This window comes from Acomys russatus, chromosome 11 (assembly GCF_903995435.1).
Source record: "Acomys russatus chromosome 11, mAcoRus1.1, whole genome shotgun sequence".
Taxonomy (NCBI): domain Eukaryota; kingdom Metazoa; phylum Chordata; class Mammalia; order Rodentia; family Muridae; genus Acomys; species Acomys russatus.
In genome coordinates, this window is record NC_067147.1 from 56,447,341 (window position 1) to 56,469,301 (window position 21,961).

At 47.4% G+C, this 21,961-nt stretch overlaps 1 protein-coding gene across 1 annotated transcript in view; it reads right to left on the minus strand.

The window, feature by feature from the left end:
- Nucleotides 1-21,961, minus strand: part of Dnah8 (dynein axonemal heavy chain 8) — a 228,670-nt gene that overhangs the window by 66,647 nt on the left and 140,062 nt on the right. Inside the window, exons 72-79 of the mRNA XM_051153391.1 lie at nt 21,307-21,478; nt 18,979-19,134; nt 15,875-16,030; nt 11,751-11,933; nt 8,050-8,155; nt 6,538-6,790; nt 5,662-5,852; nt 2,376-2,497 (exon numbers count right to left, since the gene is read on the minus strand). Coding sequence (XP_051009348.1) covers nt 2,376-2,497; nt 5,662-5,852; nt 6,538-6,790; nt 8,050-8,155; nt 11,751-11,933; nt 15,875-16,030; nt 18,979-19,134; nt 21,307-21,478 — 1,339 coding nt within the window. The remainder of the gene's footprint in view (nt 1-2,375; nt 2,498-5,661; nt 5,853-6,537; nt 6,791-8,049; nt 8,156-11,750; nt 11,934-15,874; nt 16,031-18,978; nt 19,135-21,306; nt 21,479-21,961) is intronic.

Below are 21,961 nucleotides of genomic sequence, written 5' to 3' on the forward strand. Positions count from 1 at the left end.
AAGGGCTGAGACCCTGGAAGCAGCCGGAGGAATGCCCCTCGTGGAGAATGATTTGCAACTTGTTAGGCCACCTTGTGGCAGACACTTGGGGCTGAAGCAGCAATGGAGGCATTGGAAGGGCAGGATGGCAACCATGGGCTGGACTGCTTCGCATGCCTTGTGACAACCTGAATCTCCTATTAGGCCCCTAGGGACAGACTGGCAGCAGGGAGTCACTAGACCTCTCTGTCTCACTCCCCAGTGTGTCTACCTTGGAGCTCATTTTTCTGCTTGTCACTATGAATTTGTCTCTTGAATTGGCTGATGGAGCCTGTGAGAGCCCTGGGAACACAAGCTCTACCTCTACTGGCTTAGGTAACAGTGAACATGCTTAGCAGCATCTCTGGCCTCTACCCACTAGATGCCAGTAGCATCCCTGCCTTTGAGTTGAAGTGATTTAAAAAAAAAAAAAAAAAAAAGTCTCCAGACTCCGCCACCTACCCTGCTGGGGGTGGCACTAAATTGTCCTCCACTGAGAACCACGGATGTGGACCAATTTCCCTGAATGCTGATCTCTATTTAAAAATAGCAAGAGAAGCCAAAATTCCCCACTTTTTATTTTCCTAGCGAGACCTTAGAGCCTGAGAGCGGGAGACGTCTCTCCAAGTGGGCCTCAAGTATCTGCTCTTTGGAACGCATGCAGAGGACCTAGGGGGTTTCAGGAGCATTAAAAGGAGGCCTGCTGCCCAAGTGCCATCCAGCCTAATTATAAACTCTGCGCTGCTGAGCCTACCCCATAATCCTCAGAAACCGCCAGGCCGGGGTCCTCGGAGGATGGCTTGTCAGCACTTTTGAGAAACTTATGGTGAGCATTAAAAGCAGACAGCACAAGTTCACATCTCAGATCCCATGTGCCAGACCTACAGACTAAACTTTTTTTTCAATTTCCTCCTCCTCTTCCTGTCTCTGTCTCTGTCTCTGTCTGTCTGTCTGTCGGTCTGTCTGTCTTGCTCTCTCCTCCCTCTTTCTCTCTCTCTCTCATCTCAGGCCCTGAGATCACAGAGTGCACCAATTCTCCTGGCCTTTTTTTTTTTTTTTAAACTGTGGGTAGCAAGGATCTGATCTCCTGCCCTTCGCTGGCACTCGCTATCTGCCAGGCCCCTGATTTCTACCCTTTTTATGTAGGATATGGACAGAGAGCGAGTTATTAACCAAACAGCAACTCTGCAGTTTGGTTGTTTTGACCTTGTCCCTGGGGCAGTATGGGGGAGGGGGGGATGGGTTCTGAAGTGCATCTAAATGGCTCCACGAGGATTGCAGTGGGTTCAACGCTCTTCCACCTTATTCCCTGGGGTAGATCACACTCAGAGGTCCTAGATATGGCTAGGATCTCTAGACAGCTTATCTGGGGACCCTGTATTTGCCTTCTGAGACTATAACTGCAGGGCCGCCTGCCATGTACCTGGGTTTCTGACCTCTGGCTATCTCACTTAGGTGGTAAGCTTTTTGACTGCTGAGCCATCTCTCCAGGTTATTTTATGTTTGCACCACTAAGCTAATTGATATGTTTTAAAAGTACACTATCCTCTTGGTTTGACCCAAACTCAGACTCGCATCGACAGACTTAACCATAGGCAGAAGTAGAATGTGACAGCACTGCTATCACGGAAGGGTCTACCCACCCAATCCTTACATCTCTAGACGTTACTCAAGCAAGAACAGAAGATAGACCCTTGGCTGGTGGGGGTGGGGTAGGCTGGGAGGTGGGCTGCAGGGCATATCTGAGCTGGTAAAGCACCTATCTTGCGCCCCATGAGGACCCCAACCTGTCCCCAGCACTCATATAAAAAGCTGGCCACGGTAGCGTGTGTTGGTAATTCCAACAGTGACAAGCAGAGACAGGCAGATCCCTGGGACTCGCTGGGCAGCCAGCCTGGCCTACTTGGTGAGAAAGATGGATGGAGACAGAGGAGTGACGCCCGAGGTTGACCTCCAGCTTCCACACACATGTGGCCCACACGTGCACACACATGCAAAGACTCTTGTCCACCACACAGGAGGAAAACTTGCTCCCAGTGCCTGTGAAAAGCTCCCTATGAAGTCTGTCCACCCACCCTCACCTCCCAGGCCCGGCGGCCACACTCTTGCTCTAATCTTTATTGTTGCTCAATATGAGTCTCATTATGTGGGCCAGTCAGGCTAGCCTGGGCTCCTGATTCCCCTGCCTCAGCATCCCAGAAACTAGGATTGCAGGCACATGCCACCACGCCCACACTTTCATTGGCTGCTCCTTTTGGGGCTAGAAATTGTCACTAGGAGGCCCCCGGGGGGAAAAGAAGACATGGGTGTGTTTTTATCTGCAGACCTGCGCTTTTATTCATCCTTTCTTCCTTTACCTGGTTCATGATTTCTGCAAACTGGGGGAGCTTACTGAGCTCCACGAGGTTCAGCCACGTCATGTCCAGGATCCAGCGGAACGGCTTAGGGGGGCATGCCTTCAGGTCCAGAGCTGCTCCGCCTGGGGAGGCGTGCAAGACACAGCAATCAAATCACGTCAGATGCAGAAGTCACGTAACTGCTCACAGAGGCCAAGGGCCGGGGTGGGGTGGGGGCATCAGATCCTCACTCCTCCTCCCCTCCCCTCTTCCCCCCCCCCCCCCCCGCCCCGGCGAGCTGGAGTTACAGGCAGTACTCAGCTACCCAGCAGGAGCACTGTGAACTGCAGAAATGACTCTTAACCTCGTGGTCCTTCTTAAGAACTCTGATCAAACGCCTCCCTTTCACACAGTAATAATACAGACCGACAATAAAGATACATGGGAGGTTCAGGTCTTTGCTCCCCCATTTAGCAGCTTCCTGAGACGCTGTATAAACTGAAGTGTTACATTAAAAAAACAAAAACATATATAGACCATTTTGCTCCACTTCAAAGGACTCCAGGTGGGGTATGTGGCTGATGAGAGCTGTGATATCCACAAAATATCTCGTAAGACTCCCCTCAGTTCCTGTCCCTTGGAACTGGGTATAGGAGGCGGCCTTGTTCTCACAGCACTACCGCTAATGGAAGAGTCCACACTGGGAGACACTGCCACCAGCCAGAGCCACCAGCAGTCCCATCAGCCAATGCTTCTCTACCACAGGGATGGACGTCACCCCCACCCCCTGTCTTCTTGATCCTTTCCATGTGTCTGTGGCTTTAGAGCCGTCTGGGGAAGAAGCTAGCTAAACTACCTCAGTGTTCCCAAGCATATGCTTTCCTGAATCACGGGGGAATAATTACAGGTGGGTCTCTGTGGGAAGGAGTAAGCTTTGTCACAGGTGGGAGCAATCTTGGTGGGCTTTACCCTTGGGCACCCCATGAATACCTTGTGACAGACTGAGTGGAGCCATCCTGGGTTTGGAATTCTGGAAGCAGACCTGGGAACCCCACCTGGTCTATTGTCTTTCTAATGGACCCTCACCGGGAGAAGGAGCCGGTCCTTCCCACGTGACTGAGGGAGTTGGGGAAGGGAGAAAAACAAAGTCGGCTGCAGTGAGAGCGTGCAGGAGCAGCGGACAAGCTGGATCAGCACGCAGGCCAGAGAGACACCTAAGGATCCGTCCCGTGGAACGGCTACCGGAAGGTTCACTCTTTCGTCCCTTTAACCTTTTTCCTTCTTTTATAAGCTAGTTGGGTTGCATAATAAAGTTTAATTGCTAAGAAACAGAGTCAACAGGTCTCCTTCCCAAACACCCTGGCTGTTCACACTCCATGTGCCTCGCCTGCATTTCCCAGGACAGAGGACTCGATCTCTCGTTTTCTCATCCGTCAGGTGGGAGTGACAGGTGGAAAAACAGACTCTGCTGGGTGGCTGCTGTGAGGTTAGTAAGAACCACGCCATCATTAGTGGTTGTTTTGACATTTAATTTGCATCCTCCTTATATTTTGTAAGACTCCGGTCTTGCAAGCAGCACCCTCCCCAGGGGTGCTGCTAGCAAAACAAAGATAATATCTTTGTAGAATAAACGGACAAGGAAACAGGGCTATCCGCTGTTCCATAGTGCAGGTTTGCCCCTGGCATCCGTTTCATTTTTCAAAGTGCTCTGACATCTTCAGCTGGAGAAGAGAGTCAAAGGCACCTTACAAATACTGCAGGAAAACAAGAAATAATTGATACCTAAGAACTGTCACTCCTGGGAAATCAAACACTGCTGTGACCATCAATACCAGTTCTTCTCCCTCGAGTATTGAGTTCACAATGATTAAAAAAAAAAAAAAAAAAAAAAAAAAAAAAGAGTTCATGATATAAGAGAGTCTATTTGTTAGCTCTATGAAAAAGCATTTAAAAAATAAGCCATATTATCCTTTAAAAAATAATTGCATCAAAATATAAGCCAGTTCAAAACTAATTCAGACTATATAATAAACTGGCTTTGTTAAAAAAAAAAAAAATACCACTACCACCCTCTTTTTTTCTGCTGATCTGATTGTAGTTCTGTCAATCAACCTGTCGTGCAATTCCAAATTAATCTTCCTAAAGCACTGCTTTGCTCGTGCCACATCCCTGCCCATAAAACACTTAAAGGCTCCCTACTGCCAACTGAATTGAGCCCAAAGTCCCCTTGCTAGCTGGGCTGACCCTGCGTAATCTGGCTGTCCAGTTTGATGAAATGGGGTCACAACTATGCTCCCACCACAGCCCGGGTGAGTGCCCATCTTTATCCTGTTGTGAGGAGCCCACCCCTTCAGAGGAAACCCTCCCCTCTGTCTCCATGGGTCTCAGCTGCCTCACAAACCCTCTTTCAAAGAGTTCTGTTTCTTTTGGCCACTAGGCTCTGGTCTGACTGGGTGGCGTTAACGGGAAGTGAAGACACGGCGTGAGGTTTGTCTGCATGGGAGGCTGTCTCCGATCTGCATGTGTTTCTGACGTAGGCTGTGTCCCTGGACCCTCTCAGTTTCCACAAGCCCTCTATGTGGGAACCATATCCCAATCACTTGGCCCTGACACAGAGTCTCCAGCACAAAGTCCCCTTGCTCCGCAGTATCTTGCTTGAACCGAGATCTCTGCCATGTGCTAGCCCGCCCCTTCTTTCCACGATACCACATTCCTTGCCCAACCTTGGAACCATTCACTAAGCTGCCCAACTCCATCAGTGGGCAGTGCTGCCTCTGTGGAGGGAATGGCAGTTCCTATATGAATTTTGGTACAGCTTGTTGATATATATATATATATATATGGGGAGAGAGAGAGAGAGAGAGAGAGAGAGAGAGAGAGAGAGAGAGAGTCAAATTCCAAGCCAGCCTTAGCTACACAGTAAAATCCTATATAGAAAAGAGAGAGAGGAGAGAGGAGGGAGGGAGGGAAGTAGAGAGGCCGGGAGGGAGGGAGGGAGGGAGGGGGCAGAATAAAGTTTGGCATTAGCTTTTCCTCATTTTGACAATAGGTCCCCTAACATGTCCCCATTGCTGCCCATGGGCAACAATGAAGAAACCAAACACAGTAATAGAATTGAAAAGACACAGGAGAAGCCCTGAGTTTTGGTAAGCAGAACTCTAGTAACAGAAATTGAGGGGAGGGGAGGGCAGGGACCAGAGCAAGGGATTAGGGTACCACACTGCTGCCCTCCTGCTCCCCTGGAATGGCAGCTAAGTATACCAAAGGGCCCACCAGAGCCGGTGTCCTCCCCAGCCAAGCAGGTTACCTTTAATCAGAGCCTGGAACTCTTTGTGCTTCACGGTCCCCCTCTGAAGGTCGATCTTCAAGGTCATGAGGAGTACAAAGAGGAACTTGTGGTTTTCATACAGGCCTCTCACCGAGTAAGTGAAAACTTCGTAAGTCAGGTACTCAATAATATTTGTAATTCTTTTTTGAGGTAGTGGAGACTTTTCAGATCTGCAATCCAGTTTTAAAAACAAGTAGAATTTTTTAAAAATCCCTTAAAGACTAGAAATAACAAAACTTGTGGTGTGTGTGTGTGTGCGTGTGTGCATGCGTGAGTGCATGTGTGTGTGTGCGTGCGTGTGTGTGTATAGGTAGGTATATCTATCTGACCAGAGGCTGACATCTGGTGTGTTCCTCAATTCATCTCCACCTTACTTTTTAAGAACTATTTTTTTTATTTAAGTGTGTGTGTGTGGTGTGAGGTAGTGTGTCTGTCTCTGTGTGTCTGTCTGTCTGTGTGCGGTTGCCTAGGGAGACCAAAAGAGCGTGTCACATCACCTAGAACTGGAGTGATATGAAGTTAGTTGTGAGTCACCTGACATGGGTGCTGAGAACCTAACTTGAGTCCTTGTAAGAGCGGTAAACGCTCTTAACCACCGACCCATCTCTCTAGCCCCTACCTTATTTTTTGAGACAGAGTGGCTCACTGGACTAAGAGGTCACTGACTGGCTACACTAGCTGGCCCCAGGGCGCTAGAGTGATCCATCTGTTTCTATTTACAAGCGTGGGGCAGACTTATGCTCCCATGCCCAAGTCTTTTATGTTGGTGCTGAGAATCTGGGCTGAAGCCTTCATGCATCCATAGTGTAGACTTTATAGACTGAGCCATCTCCCGGGAAGGTGAGGAGGACCTGCCTGGCCATGGACTGGTCAAATAGCTTCAAGAACTGAGCCAATGAGGTCTGGTACATGATGTTGACCATGCTCATCTCTGTGATGAGGAAATAGAGGATGCTGCCTCGGGTAGCCGCAGGCCGGAACTCCTCCTGTGCTGTGTTGATCTTGATCTCCGTCTCCGCGGCCACGTGGAGCTTTTCACTCACTTCTGCGGCCGTCTGCTTGGTGATGCGCAGGACACCAATGAGAGACTCGTCGTCCACCAAGGAGCCTGAAAGTCAAAGGCGGGAAAGCAGCAGGCACAAAATGGAGTTACCGAAGAGCAGCTGGCTTCTACCCTGACTCTCCCCCAGAGACCACAGGCAAGAAGAAATTAACACAGCAACGAGTTCCTAGTCCAACTTCCACCTAGTGCCTCGATCTTTCTAAACATTCTTACTGGGGGCTCTTCATCCTCCACCCTACCTAAAAACCCACAGCAAGAGATAGTACTTGTTTAGAGTGTGTGTGTGTGTGTATGTATGTGTGTGTGTGTGTGTGTGTGTGTGTGTGTGTGTGTAAAGCATGTGTTTGGGCCATGCTATCTCATAGCTACAATAACAGCTCCCTTTTTACATTATATTTTGAGAGAAGATCTCACTAATGTAGCCCAGGACGGTCTCACATTCTCACTCCCTGTGCCCCGGCCTCCCAGGCAGCTGGGGTTACAGGTATGGCCACCACACCTGGCCTTGAGTGCATCCTAGTGGCACCGTTATTCTAGGACACCAAGGTGGTGTTTTCTTTTCATCTAGGAATTTGAAGTGACGACAGGATGGATTCGTAAATAAACTACTCGTATGTGGTAGGGTTTAAAAGTAGGCTGCTGTGATTGATTTTGTTTTCTTTTCATAAAATGTTGGGGTTGTTTGTCTTTCTATACATCCCTGGCTGCCCTCAGCAGTTTTGCCTCAGCCACCCAAGTGCTGGGATTTCGGGTATGCACAGAAAAATCTTTTAGGGCACCTCCTCAAACTGGGGTGCGGGATAATGATTCTGGCTGCCCTTGACTGCTATGTTGGGATCATTTGAGATGAGCCAAGCCCTTGGGTAGCCACATTTTCCTGACACAAACGGCATATGTTGTACGTGACCCATCAAAACAGCTTTCATTTCAAGGCTAAATGAAAGGGTTGATTGGTCGATAAAAATAAAAGAAAAAAATAAAACACGAGTGTCCTTTGGGCAAGCAAATGAGGCCATCATGAGCTCCGGGGCTCCACTTAGGAGCCCTTGTTTTTCTCAGGAGAGAGTGATGATCTCAACAAGATGGCAGCGGTCGCATCCGCCGACTTCAGTTGCTAATTCAGACATCAGATTCTCTGTGGTGTTTCCTTAATGTCTGCAATGGAAGCTGCCCTGCTTGCTTTTGCATTGGTAAGTTGGCTATTTCCTCACATCCGTGGGGTCACGGCGGCATTGACAGGGGCGTGAGTAAACGAGCCCCTTCCTCGGGAGCCGCGGCTTGATCGCCCCTCAGTGGCGCGGTACCTTTTGTGGCGCTCAGTTTGTACAGCAGGTTGTCCTCCAGTTCCTTCATCTTCCGCTTATTGAAAGTGACGTCCTCCAGGAGCTTAACCCTCTCTGACTCCAGCTCCTGTAATTAAGACACGAACAAAAGGAGCCGGGAATCCTTGTCACCAATGCTCACAGGGAATCAGGCTCGCTGCGGTTTTATTAGCAGCTTCAAAGGTTTAGAGAGAACTGCTTTTTTGAATGATGGAAGAAATTATTATCATTAGTCACACTAACTGATATTTATGTTTCCCTGGGTAATCGATAAAACGATGCCCACCGGCACTAACACTTCGTAGCTCTGGGGCTGAGAGATGGCCCGGTCAGCAAAGTGCTCGGTGTGCAATCAGTAGAACCCAAGTTCGAATCCCCCAGGGACCCTTTACTCCTGGGTCTCCTGAGAACCTAGACATTGTCCTGCAGAGTCACAGTCCACGCTTCAAGCCCGGGACACTTACCAATGCCACAACACTCCTGTAGCGTCTACATAAAAATCATCTTACTAATGTTCATTATTTTTTTTCCTTATTTGTGTTTGAAAGGGGTGTGCATGAGTGCATATGCATGTTTTTGCGTGTGTTGGGGCGTGTGTGTGTGTCTGTGTGTGTGTGTGTGTGTGTGTGTGTGCGCGCGCGCGCATGCAAGGCTGATGATGTTGGACTCATCCTGAATTGCTCTTTCGCTTCATTGAAGCAAAGTCTCATTAAACCCAGGGATCGCAGGTACAGCTAGTTTTGCTGCCGGGCAGGTGGCACATTATGGACAAGCCACATTTCTGGGGACCTGAATTCTCCAAGTACTTTAACCCCTGAGGCACCTCCCTAACCCCACACCCTAAAATTTGGCGTTTGATGGGAGTCTAAATAAGAATTTAATATTCTCCTCTTTGTGTGTGTCTGTGTGTGTGTTTGTGTGTGTCTGTGTTTGTGTGTGTGCGTGTCTGTGTGTTTGTAGTGTGTGTCTGTGTGTGTTTGTGTCTGTGTGTGTGTTTGTGTGTGTGTGTGTGTGTGTGTGTGTGTGTGTATGTGTGTTGTTTTATTTTGAGATAGGGTCTCATCTGGCCCCTGGCTGGCCTCCAATTCACTATGGAGCTGAGGATGACCTTGAACTTTTGATTCTCCTGCTCCCCGCTCCCTGGTGCTGGGATTGCGGCTTGTGCTCACTCACACCTCCGGCATGCTGGGCAAGTGTTCTTCTACCCACTGAGCCCCATCCCCAGCCCTCCCTCACAATACTCACTGCAGTCTTTTCTCATCTATATGCAGAATCACGTTTTGCATTTAGGATTATATTTCAAGGTAAATCAAAGCCGCTGACTTGAGAACGTCCCTTGCAAAGCTGCTTTGGAAACCCCACTAACTTTACAAGTCTTCTGAAAGCCACAGGCGGACATCTGCCATGGCTTGAATCCGTCTGCCTGGAGACTATTTTCATCCAGAATTGGGCATCTAACAGGCAGTGGCTTGCCCTGTAGACTTTTAATTATCAAGACCACTAACGCAAAGGCTTCGCAGGGTTCACCCAACCACGGACTAGCTCCCGTTCACATCCTTTGTTATGTATCTGGGGAAGGTAAAATCCCTGGGTAGCATCCCAGTGTAACACAAGGCTAGTTACAGGCAGAGAGGGACCTGATAGCCTGTCCTCAAACCCAGCCTGCGGGCAGGGCTGTGGGGTTTGCTGCGGGTGGGGGGGATGAGGAGCGTGGCTACCATTGCAAGAGACAAGTTTAAAAAATGGTTTCCATTAAGATGATCACCCTGGGGATGAGCAATAGCTAAGTTGGTAAAGGGCTCAGGCCCTGATTCCCCAGCAGCTCTGTGAAAAGCTGGCCATGGTGGTGCATGCCTGTAACTGCAGGGCTGGAGAGCCTGAGACAGGAGCCTGGGGGAGGGGGACGTCGGGTCAGCCAAGCCTAACTGGTGAGCTGCAGATCCAGGGACAGAATTTGTCTCAAAAAAATAAGGGGGAAAACAGCCAAGGAAGACATCTGATAGCAGTCTTTGGCTTTCATATATACATATTGGTACACATGCATGAATGAACACACACACACACACACACACACACACACACACACACTCAGGAAAACCCAAACAATGAAACCACACTGAATCCCTTTTTGATACAATAGGGGAAAGCAGGTGCCATAATATATCAGACCTTTGTTAAGTTTTACAGCGTGGCCTGAGGAGCTTCCAAGAGGCCTGGCTACCTGGAAAATGCACATGTTATCACAGAGTGAGAGACCCACCCTCATCCTCTCTGGCCTCTGGAGGTTCTGTCGCAGGACTATTATTAAGAGGGGACTTTCTGCTTGTGAAGCTCTCCAGCAAGCCTGGTACGAGCATACCAACTGGCATTTTAAAGAAGAATAGAAGTTAAAATGGGGTATGTGGGCACTGTAGAAACCTCTGGGTAATACAGCCTCATGGAAGAGCTACACCAGGGAGAAACCACTCAGAACAGACCAACAGCACCTGTTTGCCGCAGAAGACTTGCTTTCAACAATTGACACCACGGGGACCCGAGAGGGGATGGAGGCAGAAAACGGGAAGGCTAGGGGGTTTGGTGGTCTGTCCCTTGTGGGGAGCCACTTCCAGTCATCCAGTAGGGTGTCATCGCTATTTCACTCCTGAAGGAGAGTTTGTATCGTGTCTCTTTACCTTCTGGATTATCTCCCCTCCCTCCAGAGCCCTCTACCCATAAACCTCCACTTCCTTCTCTGCCTGTGTTCTTCCTCTGCCATTATTTTTCTCACTTTCCTCCCCCATTTTATGCCTCTCTGTTCTTATTATCTCTCACCTTGCCTTTCCCTTGAATACTAAACTTAATTATGCCAAAGTAAGTGTAAACCACGTTGTGCTTTATGCAAATACAGTTAATATATGCAAATATATTTTGTGCATAAAATTGAGTCTTCTGAACACCTTAAAAGTTACTTTGGTCTCATATCTAGCTCTTAAAATGCCAGGCCTAAGGTGTTCTTTGCTTCACCAGTACCTTTAGTTATACCTAATTAGTTTCTGTCCTCCGATGCAAATTTTATTTGAAGTATTGTTCCCTATATCATTACATTATTACACTGTAATATCTGAAATCCCAACAGTTGGTAATGGCCATCCAGGGGAACTTTCTTTTCTCTAGGATCGATGTTTTTATTAAATTTTTCAGGTGTCTCAAGACAATCCACAGCACTATGGATTGAAATGTGCCGAATCAATACACCCAAAGATAAAAGAACAAAAACATGAAGTGATGTGCGTGTGTCCGTGTGTGTGTGTGTGTGTGTGTGTGTGTATGTGTGGGTGTGTGTGCATGTGCGTGGTATCTAGGGATGGAGGATAACTGAATCATATAATTTCCACCGAGAAAGAAATATTTCCTTCTGCTAACAAGAAGAGGTATGGTTTTGGCCTATATTTTTCACATATTTGCTATAACATACCCTAATCTAATTTTTGACAATTATTTTTGCATTTATTCACTTGTTTGTTTGTTTGTTTGAAGGTTCATCAATAACCTAAAATTTGATTCCCTCCTCCCACCATGTGGGCCTCAGGGATCAAACTCAGGTCTTCAGCCTTGGCAGCAAGCGCCTTTGCCTGCTGAGCCTCCTTATGGACACTCCTAATCTACTTATTGGGCGTTAGAACTTCTGCGTGGAGAATAAGCACCTGTTTCTCTGTTAGAATGACCCTCCTGAGTAGCTGGTTCTCAAGGCCCTTCATGGTGACGGTGAAATCGATGACCGACGTCTTGGCGTTGATCTCAGGGGTAAAGGCGGGATTTGGTAACTTCGTGGTGATGTACAGTTTGAATGTGTCCATGACGTCACATTCCTTATCGCCCACTTTCACCTACACAAGTTCAAATGTAAGATTAAAAGACAGCTTAAAGTTGCCTAGACAAGACCTGCACAGAGACATACTGGTTGATATGCCAACACGAATGGGAGACTCTCACAGGGCCGCCAGATAGTCAATGGCTGCCTCGAGGGGGAGGATGAGTCTTCTCGAGAGACCAGGCTCTTGGTGGGTTATCCGATCCCAAGGTCAGCCCCTAAGTGCATGGACACTTGAGCAACACTAGATGGTCTCAGTAGGTTGTGTTGTGTGACTGCAACAAGAATAACTGAAGAAGAGGAGGAGATCGTAGATTTTAAAGCGTGTGGGAGGACACAAAGAGAGAGTGGAAATGATGCAAATACGTATTAAATTCTAAAACAAAATTTGAACCTAAGCTTTCAAAAGGATGCAAATGTTGCAATAACCTGAAAGGAGGAAAAAAAAAACCAGCTTAAAAGCTGGGGAGGGCATTGGGGGTTCACGGCAGGGATGGGTGTCCCAGGGGTCGAGGCTGTGGGGGTTCACGGCAGGGATGGGTGTCCGAGGGGTTGAGGCTGTGGGGGTTCACGGCAGGGATGGGTGTCCCAGGGGCCGAGGCTGTGGGGGTTCACGGCAGGGATGGGTGGCCCAGAGGCCAAGGCTGTGGGGGTTCATGGCAGGTATGGGTGTCTCAGAGGCCAAGGCTGTGGGGGTTCATGGCAGGTATGGGTGTCCCAGAGGCCAAGGCTGTGGGGGTTCACAGCAGGGATGGGTGTCCCAGGGGCCAAGGCTGTGGGGGTTCACGGCAGGGATGGGTGTCCCAGGGGCGGAGGCTGTGGGGGTTCACGGCAGGGATGGGTGTCCCAGGGGCCGAGGCTGTGACATGTGAATGAACTGGGAATGGAAAATTTTAATTAAAAGATCTTTTTTTTTTTTTTTTAATTAAAAGATCTTAAGTAACAAAGCCTGTCCAATTCTGAGCAATTCGGATCTGTGCTTCTGCCTGAAGAGGTTCTTAGCTACCATCCAAAGCAAATCAAATGAAAAACTGATCGAAACCCAACACGGAATAACAGAAACCTGGACACATGTAAGGCCTCACTTAGGAATTTCAGCAGTTAGCACTGCACCACTCTTATTCTCCCCCAGATGGAGAAATGACATCTGACTGCAGGACTTTGTCCTGTTTGTAGGAATTATCCCTTCCTATCTGCATCCCAGAGCCCTATCTCAAATGTATTCGGCAACAGAGTCAATACAACTTTCAAAGAAAAAAAATACTAGAAATATAACACCAGTATTGGTAGGATATTGAAAAACAATGACTTTTTAACTTTCTAAAAACCATGTTGGGACCCACAGCATTTTTAAGTGATTTAAATTTCTAACGAACCCTGATCTTACATGGGACAGGAGGCCATTACATCCTCTACCCCATCCTTAAACGGAGGACGAGAATCCAAAGTCATGCAGATGACCTCAGTAATAGAGGCTCCATAACCTCCCTTGGCAGGTTAAATGAGGTGTCCAAAGAAGACCACATGCCGGAGGGCAAGTGCTATACATGATTTTACCCTTAGAGTCTCTAATAGCGTGGGACTCCCGCAAGCCGAGAATCCAGCACAGGTTATTTGGCGCTGGGCGGGTGGGGGTAAGGGATACAGTTAGGAGAGGAGGAGGGCTGGCCAGAGAGCACAAGCTTCCATTCCTACTGTGAACACATTCCAGATGTGTCTGTTTCAGATGGGCTCTGAAGAGATTAGTCACTCATACATATATGGAGGTCAACATTATACACTACAAATGAATGGCAAAGCACCACACAGTTCCCTTTGAATATATATACATGTATATATACACATACATATATATATATATATATATATATATGCCACTGAATATTTTTTGTGTGTATGAGTGCTTTGCCTGAATGTATATTTGTGAATCACATGTATGCTTGGTCACCATAGAGGTCAGAAGAGGGTATCAGATCCCCATGTGTATCCTGGGAATTGAACCCAGGTCTCCTGGAAGAGCAGCGAGGGCTCTTAACTGTCGAACCATCTTTCCAGCTCTGAACACTTTCAATGGCGATTCACAATTGTGGGCGAACCCACAGTAGCCAAGGAAATCAGCACAATTTAAGTCTTAGGTCCCTTTCGTGGGAAAACAAGATGAATGCTTGATGTTGGCTCAGTTTTATTCCTTTTTCCCTATTAAAGTAGGCGTAAGTAGATGCTCAATACTCCATATACATTTGTTGGAAGAAAAGAAAGTGGTAAATAAGAGAATTCACACTGCAGGGCTGGGGAGATGGCTCAGCAGTTACACTGCTCCGAACAGAAGCAGGAGGGCTGACGTTTGGATCCCCAGGTCCCATGAAAAATCCCTGGTGAACCTGGCAACCCACGTGTACTCGCGACTACAGACTCCGGCAGCAAAGGCAGGAGACACTCCCCCCCCACCCCCCACCCACACACATAAGCAAGCTGGCTAGGGAGGCAGGACGTATTGGTGAACCGAGAGGCGCGCCTCAGTGAACAGGGCGGAAGGCAGATGTAGAATGACCCGAGACATCAACCTCAGGTCTCCACACACACGCGTGCAAACGCACACACATGAAAATAGTTAACGAGGAGGAAGAAGCCAGGCCCGGTGGTACACACCTATAACCCCAACACTTGGAGAGGCAGAGGCAGGCGGATCTCTGTGAGTTTGAAGCCAGCTTGATCTACAAAGTGAGCCCAGGACAGCCAAGGCTACACAGAGAAACCCTGTTTCAAAAACCAAAACTAAACAAAAGAATCCACATAGTAAAGAAAACATTCTAAGTAAACCTGTTCACTTATTCCCCAGTAGTAAGGAAATTAACAAACGGGAAGTGAAATAATTGAATCTAAAACACTGTCATTTATCAAGAAATAAAACCAATGAACCTTCAAAGTAGAGAATGAGACCAATTAAAAAAAGAGACACTTATATTGAAAACAATTTGTGTTATCATCGACAATTGGGAACAGAATTCCGTGGCTTCTAGAAAAGTCGATGAGTTTAGATTGAAAGTTAGTAAAGACAGAAATAAACAAATCAATGTCTGCAGGCTTTATTAAAATGCCATTTGCTTCCGCAAAGAGATCCAGGTTTTCTTGAATTTGTATACGTATCTGGCTTGCAAAGCCACTTTTCTAACTTACAACCAATATAATATATGTGTGTGATTTCTGTGTAACACTATTATATTTTTTTAAATAAGAAACCTATTTCCTACTTCATTTCAATCCACTCAATACTCTTACAAGAATGTTGTCCATATATATATAGAGGGGGGGGGAAGGGAGAGAGAGAGCGCGCCAGGAATGTTGATATATATATGAAAGAAATCAGAACTGCATGGCGCCCATCAATACGCACACATTTCAATTGTATATATCCCTTCAAAGGTAAAATTTCAAGAACTCTTTCAGCAGTTTTGTCATGTGCAATACATTGTGCCCCACAAATATGTGAGATTATTCCTTTTTAATTAAGAAATAAATCAGCTCAAAGCAAAGCAAAGTTGGGTCTGAATCAATGGCTCAGGGGTTGAGAGCGATGATGTGCTTGTTCGGTTTCCCGCACCCACATGTTGGCTGCTGACAATCACCATTAACTCCAAACTCTGGGGATCCGATGCCCTCTACTGACCTTTGAGGACACCTGCACTCACGTGCACACATAGCCCCACACAAACATACATGCAATTAAAATAAAATATGTTTTAAAAAAGAAAAGTAATAGCTGCTGCTTTGGAAGAGAACAGGCTTGAAACGGGCTTTCAATGTCTAGACTCACCTTGAGGAAAGAGCGAGTGCTCGCCTGAAAGTGCTGGTTTCCAGTGTACAGAACATCACCACCCTAAAGAGACGGCTCTGCCACTGGGCTAAAAGCAGGTAGGTGCCGCTGCCGCTGCACTTTCTCCTTTACAAAGCACTCACCTTGAAAGTGGTGCCCGACTTGATGAAATTCTTCTCCAGCACATTATCCAGAGCCGGGTCCAGCTCCTCTCGAATGTCCTCGATGAGAAGGGGGCGACCCAGCGAGAGGCTGTCCTCCAAGTGTGTGCGGAAATACTTATGGTTCAGAGACGTCACCTGAAGATAAAGAGCTCCTCAGTGGTGCGCGCCTTTAATCCCAGCACTCGGGAGGCAGAGGCAGGCGGATCACTTTGAGTTTGAGGCCAGCCTGGTCTACAAAGCCAAGGCTACACAGAGGAACCCTGTCTTGAAAAACAAAAACAAAAACAAATGAAACCGTCCCTGGCAGCGCCCCCGGCAGCAGCCCCGACAGCGCCCCAACAGCACCGCGACAGCGCCCCGACAGCGCGGCCTCGACATCCCGACAGCACCCCAACAGTGTCCGGATCCCGACAGTGCCTAGGGCAGCGCCCCAACAGCGGTTGCTAAGTGCGAAGCAGGATGCCTGTTGGGTGGATGACTAGAGAGACTCAAAGGGCAATGTGAAAATAAAATAGAACTTAAAAAAGGACCAGAAACTGATTCTCAAAACTTGGAGGCTCCTGACTGTGGAGGCAAGGACGCCGTGTCTGTGCTCCAGAAGGAAGGAAGGAGGCTCGCTCTGATGGGACGCTGGAGCTCCCCGCAGATGCGAGTTGCCAAAGAGTCATCTCATGTAACTAGAATCACTCACAGACAGCAAGGTGCCATGGGTATTTATGGCACTTACCTGTCTTCGCTGGGCCCCTCTGAAATGAATGGGTGATAAATAATAAATAAATATAAGAATGTCAGGGGTGGGGGCTGGGGAGATGGCTTAGTGGTTAGGAGATCCTGTTGCTCCTCAAGAGAACTTGAGTTCAGCTCCCAGCACACACACACACACACACGCACGCACGCACGCACGCACGCACGCACATGGCAGTCCACAACCACTTATAACTCCAGCTCCAGGGATCTGATGCCTCTACAGGCACTGCGTGTATGTGCACATCCACACACAGATACACATGTGTACATACAACAGAACTAAAATATGTCAGAAGTGACCTACAGAGAAGCCAGGGGTCCATTCCAGAACTCAGAAGAAAATCGGTCTGCGTTTCAGTGTTAAGTATCTGCTTTGTGGGTCAGCTCCTCATAAAAGCTCCTGTTGGGGCTTAGAGGCGCTCCCCCGTCTTCCTAGTTCACTGGCAGCTCTGTCACAAATGGGTACTCCATGTTACCCAGTACTCTCTCTGCCCCCATTTATCAAGATGGTCCTGTGATCTTCCCTAGTAGTGATGACACACTTTGATGCATTCACTTAAGTTCAATAAATATTGGAATCCCTACACTATATAAGCTGTACAGAAAATACAGACATGGAGAAAACCATAAAGCTGACTAGCAGGAAGTTTATGGTTCAGCAGAAATAAAAGAGAGAGATGGGCAAGGAGCAATAATTCAAGTCAGACTTGGGAGTTCAGAACGGAACTGCACACAAAACACAGACAGGCCTCGGGATGGGATGCCTAAGCCGGGACACGGGGGAGTCCCGATGAAGCAAGCCTTGGCTAGAATAGGCTTGGAAGGAAAAATGCTAATTAAGACTTGTCTGAGATACAAGTGGATAGGCCAGCAGGGTAGAGAACATACTCCAATTAGTGAAAATAATATAAGCAAAATTATGAAAAGTCAGGGGAGGGGGTCAGGCAGATGCTCCAGGCTACTGTCAAGCCTGAAGACCCAAGTTCCATGCCTTGGACCTACATGGTGGAGAAAACTGACTCCTACACACTGTCTTCTGGCCTCTGTATGAGCACTGTGGCACACAGGGATATATATACATGTGTATGTGCACACACGCAATCATAAATAAATAAGTAGAATCTTTTTAAAAAGCGTGGGGCGTGAGGAGTTCTGGCAACAGGGTCTAGGAAACACTGAATAATCCATATAGCTAGCTGACCTGAAAACACCAGTGATCGCATGACCCGCCCCCCCCCCCCAAAGGAGCCAGGAATGTTGTAATCCTGGCCTTGCCTAACCCCATTTTAAAATTAACACCGTCGGGAGCTGGAGAGATGGCTCAGAGGTTAAGAGCGCTGACTGCTCTTCCAGAGGTCCTGAGTTCAATTCCCAGCAACCACATGGTGGCTCACAACCATCTATAATGTGATATGATGCCCTCTTCTGGCCTGCAGCTGTACATGAAGGTAGAGCACTGTATACATAATAATAAATAAATCTTAAAAAAAAAATTAACACCGCCTGGGTTCTACAGGCAATGCTGGGCATGGGTGTGTTGCCTGGTACCAGGTGCCTGGGTGGGACTGGCAGAAATCAGCTGAGAGGACACTATTTCTGCTGCTTTCCTATTAGTCCAAACTAACAAAAACAAAAAACAAAAAACAAAAAACAAAAAACCCACAATCAACACTGGCCAAAGTAGTCGTGCCAGGGAAATGAAGAGAAAGAGGGAGCGCGAGATCAAGAACGAAAAGAGAATAGGGAGGTGGAGGCAAGAGAATCACAAGATCAAAGTCGCCCTTGCCTACATAGTAAGTTTGAGACCATTGTGGGATCCAAGAGACCCTGACCCTAAAAATAAATGAACAAATAAACAAAAAGAATATGAAAGAAATGACATCATCAGAGCTGTTGCCCCAAATTGCTGATGCACAAGAGGACAAATGAGCAAACACTGGCCATAAAAAGTGACATCACCATTTACATCTGGAATGTTCCCAAAGGGCTGCTGGCTAAAGACTTCGTGGTTTCCAGCTTGGAGCTACTGGAAGATGCAGTTAATAGGTAGTGCATGAAAAAAAAAAAAAAAAGAGGTAGAGCACAGAGCAATAAGCTTACACCTCACAAAGTAACTGAACCAGCCAATAATGCACCAAAATCTTCCAAACTGCAGGTCTCAATAAACCCTCCGTCTTTATAACAAATCTCAAGTATTTGTTACAATAACAGCAAGCCGACAAGCACAAGGGACAACCACATGGGCAGCAAATTCTATACTGAGACTTTGAAAGGAAATGTTATGATTTACACACACACACACACACACACACACACACACACCAAATCACACATACCTGCAAGTCGTTTTCCTTTTCCTTATTTTTAATCCACGTTTTCCCCTGGGTCTGGGGATCGATGAGGAGAGGGTATCTGGTGGCCTTTGTCACAATAATGCCATTCTGAATGGACAAGTCATCTCCAGGTAGCCCCTGCAGGCCCCACTCGCCAATCTGAAGATGAAGAAATGATAAACCCGCTCAAGGAACAGGAATGTGTTGGTTGGTTAGTGAGTGCTTATAACGTTACATGGAAATCATTTAAACATGTGTTCTCTTGGGGACTATGCGGCCGGTATCTAGTGTGTGTGTGTGTGTGTGTGTGTGTGTGTGTGTGTGTGTGTGTGGTAGCGGGTGGGGCTGGGGTGGCACAGAACCAACCAACCTGCAAAGGTAAACCAAGTGATGTCAGATTTAGAAAGCAAGTTTAAACATTTATCATCTATACTTTGATTTGCATATGTATGTGCGGGTGGGTGCTTTTTGTATGCATGAGTGCACTGCTTGCAGAGGCCGGGACAGATATTTTCCCTGGACCTGGACTTACAGTGGCTGTGAGCCACCCAGCGTGGGTGCTAAGCACTGAACTTGGCTCCTCCTCTTGATCTAATGGATAAAGCTGGGTTTATCCTCTTAGGATAATCTCCTCTCTTATATATGAGGGGATTGTAAAAGTAAGCCAGTATCAGAGAAGAAGATAACCCCATCCCCCAGGGCTCCTTCTCTTCCTGGCTTTTGGTTCCGTCTACACGGCTTACAGAAGGATAACCGCAGAGCCGGGGAGACCTTGACTAAGCTACACTGTCAGGAGTTTATCAACGCTAAGTATGAACCTTTCCTTCCCCCAATTTAAACAGAATTACATCATGGTCAATAAAATCCCCAGAGATCCCATGACCCAATAAGCACCCACATTTGCTCAGTTGCCCGCTAGGACCTAGGAGGACTACCTGGACCCGCCTTGCCACACAGTGCCCAGTGCATCTCCTATGCATAATCTACTCCTGGTAAGGGTGAGACTAACGGTGACTGAACCAGAGGCTACTTTTTAAGCTTTAAATAAAGAACATGGGATAGTTCACAGCACTGCCTCCCGCCAAGCAAGCAGCAACTGGGGCCCATTTGCAAAATGGAAATGCAAGACACATTGACTGGGAAGGACTCATGGCCACAGGCCTTGGCAAGTTGTGTTGAAAACTGACATTGCCCAGGCACTGACTCTGACATGAACTCTGGTGCCCCATATTTGACCACCTCCCTTTGGTGAGGAGGCCTGGTGGCACTCAAAGAAAGAATAAGCAGGCTACCAAGATGAGACTTGATAGCCTATGACCATATAGTGGGGGAGGAGGTCCCCCTCGGTCTTAGACCTAGGGGAGGGGAATAGGGTGAAAGCGGGAGGGAGGGAGGAATGGGAGGATACAAGTGATGGGATAACAATTGAGCTGTAATCTGAATAAATAAATTAATTAAATAATAATAATAAAGAAAACTGACATTGGGAGGGAGGGAGGAATGGGAGAATACAAGGGATGGGATAACAATTGAGATGTAATCTGAATAAATTAATAAACTATATTATTTTTTAAAAAAAGAAAAGAAAACTGACATTGGCATCAAAATCCCAGCAAGTCAGGCTTAGTCACCGTCCCACCCCCAAGCACATTAGGGTGTTCGCTATCTGTGAGAGCTAATCTCTAGTGTCAGTCCGACTGGGTCTGTAGTTACCTGGGAGACACACTTCTAGGCAGCCTGTGAAGGCCTTCGAGAGGTCCAACTGAGGAGGGAAGACCCACTCGGGATGGGAGCGGCACCATCCATCCAATGGACTGGGGTCCCCCACTGACTAAAGAGGAGGAAGTGACCAGCTACCTCACACTCCCCCCACCGTAGCTTCCCCTCCCATGGTGGACTGTGCCTTCAGACTGTGAGCACACCCTCCCTTCCTTCTTTTGTTTTCCTCATTCTGTCACAGCAGTAAGAAAAGGAACTAATGCACTATAGCACCTGATATATAATGCCTAATATATGTTATATTTACATGCACAATATACTATGATGCCTAATGAATATAACATATGATACCTAACATATATTGTTACATTTGCATACACAACACACTGTAATGCCTAGGCAGTGTCTGCCTTTGCCTCAGACCTCTGAAAGAGAACAGAACAGAGCCAGCATTTTAAATAATGGAAAGCCACTTAAGTCGTCTTAAGTAACGGAAATAGTGTTTTCAGTTACAGGAAAATAAAACAGCCCTTCTTGGACTTTTTTTGTCTGGATGGTAAGAACTGAAAACCAGGCTGACATTCTGAGATTACTGGGAAGAGTCAGACTTACGGTTGGGGGGTCCACCAACATCGCAATCAGATTCAGGTTTTCAGTGAAGGGGATTTTCCGCGCCTTCAACTCTAACTCCCACTGGTCTTTGAGCAAATAGTTCCGAAATATCTGATTGAAAGGGCCAAGGTAGGAGAGAAAGCCCGTGCACAGCAGAACGTCGCCTACAAGTCTGCGAAGAAAAGTACAGATGCCCTCTCCTCAGAGGAGAAGCTTTGGTGCAGGCTAGCTTTGCCACAGGCTATAATCCATCTCTGGCCCTGACACGGAAAGACTGTGCAAAATTAGACCCCTAAACACAAACGGGGTAGAAGGGTCACACTTGGGTGGGGAGCTGCAAGCAGGCTCCTTCCTGAAGTATGGACCATGACTTCCTCCTATTGCACACCCTGTTCACACCCTGACTTAGGCAAACACTGTGTGTGTGTGTGTGTGTCTGTGTGCGTGTGCACGTGCTCGCATGCACACTTGTGTACACAGGACAGAAGTCAATGCTGATGTCATTCCTCGGGTGCCACCTCCACCATGTTTTTTGAGACCGTGTTTCTCTTTGGCTTGGAGCTCACTAGGTGATCAGAGAGTCCCGGATATCCACTAGTCTCCTCGCCCTTCTAGTTCTGGATTCCAGCTGTGGACCGCACGCACCTGCCTTCCC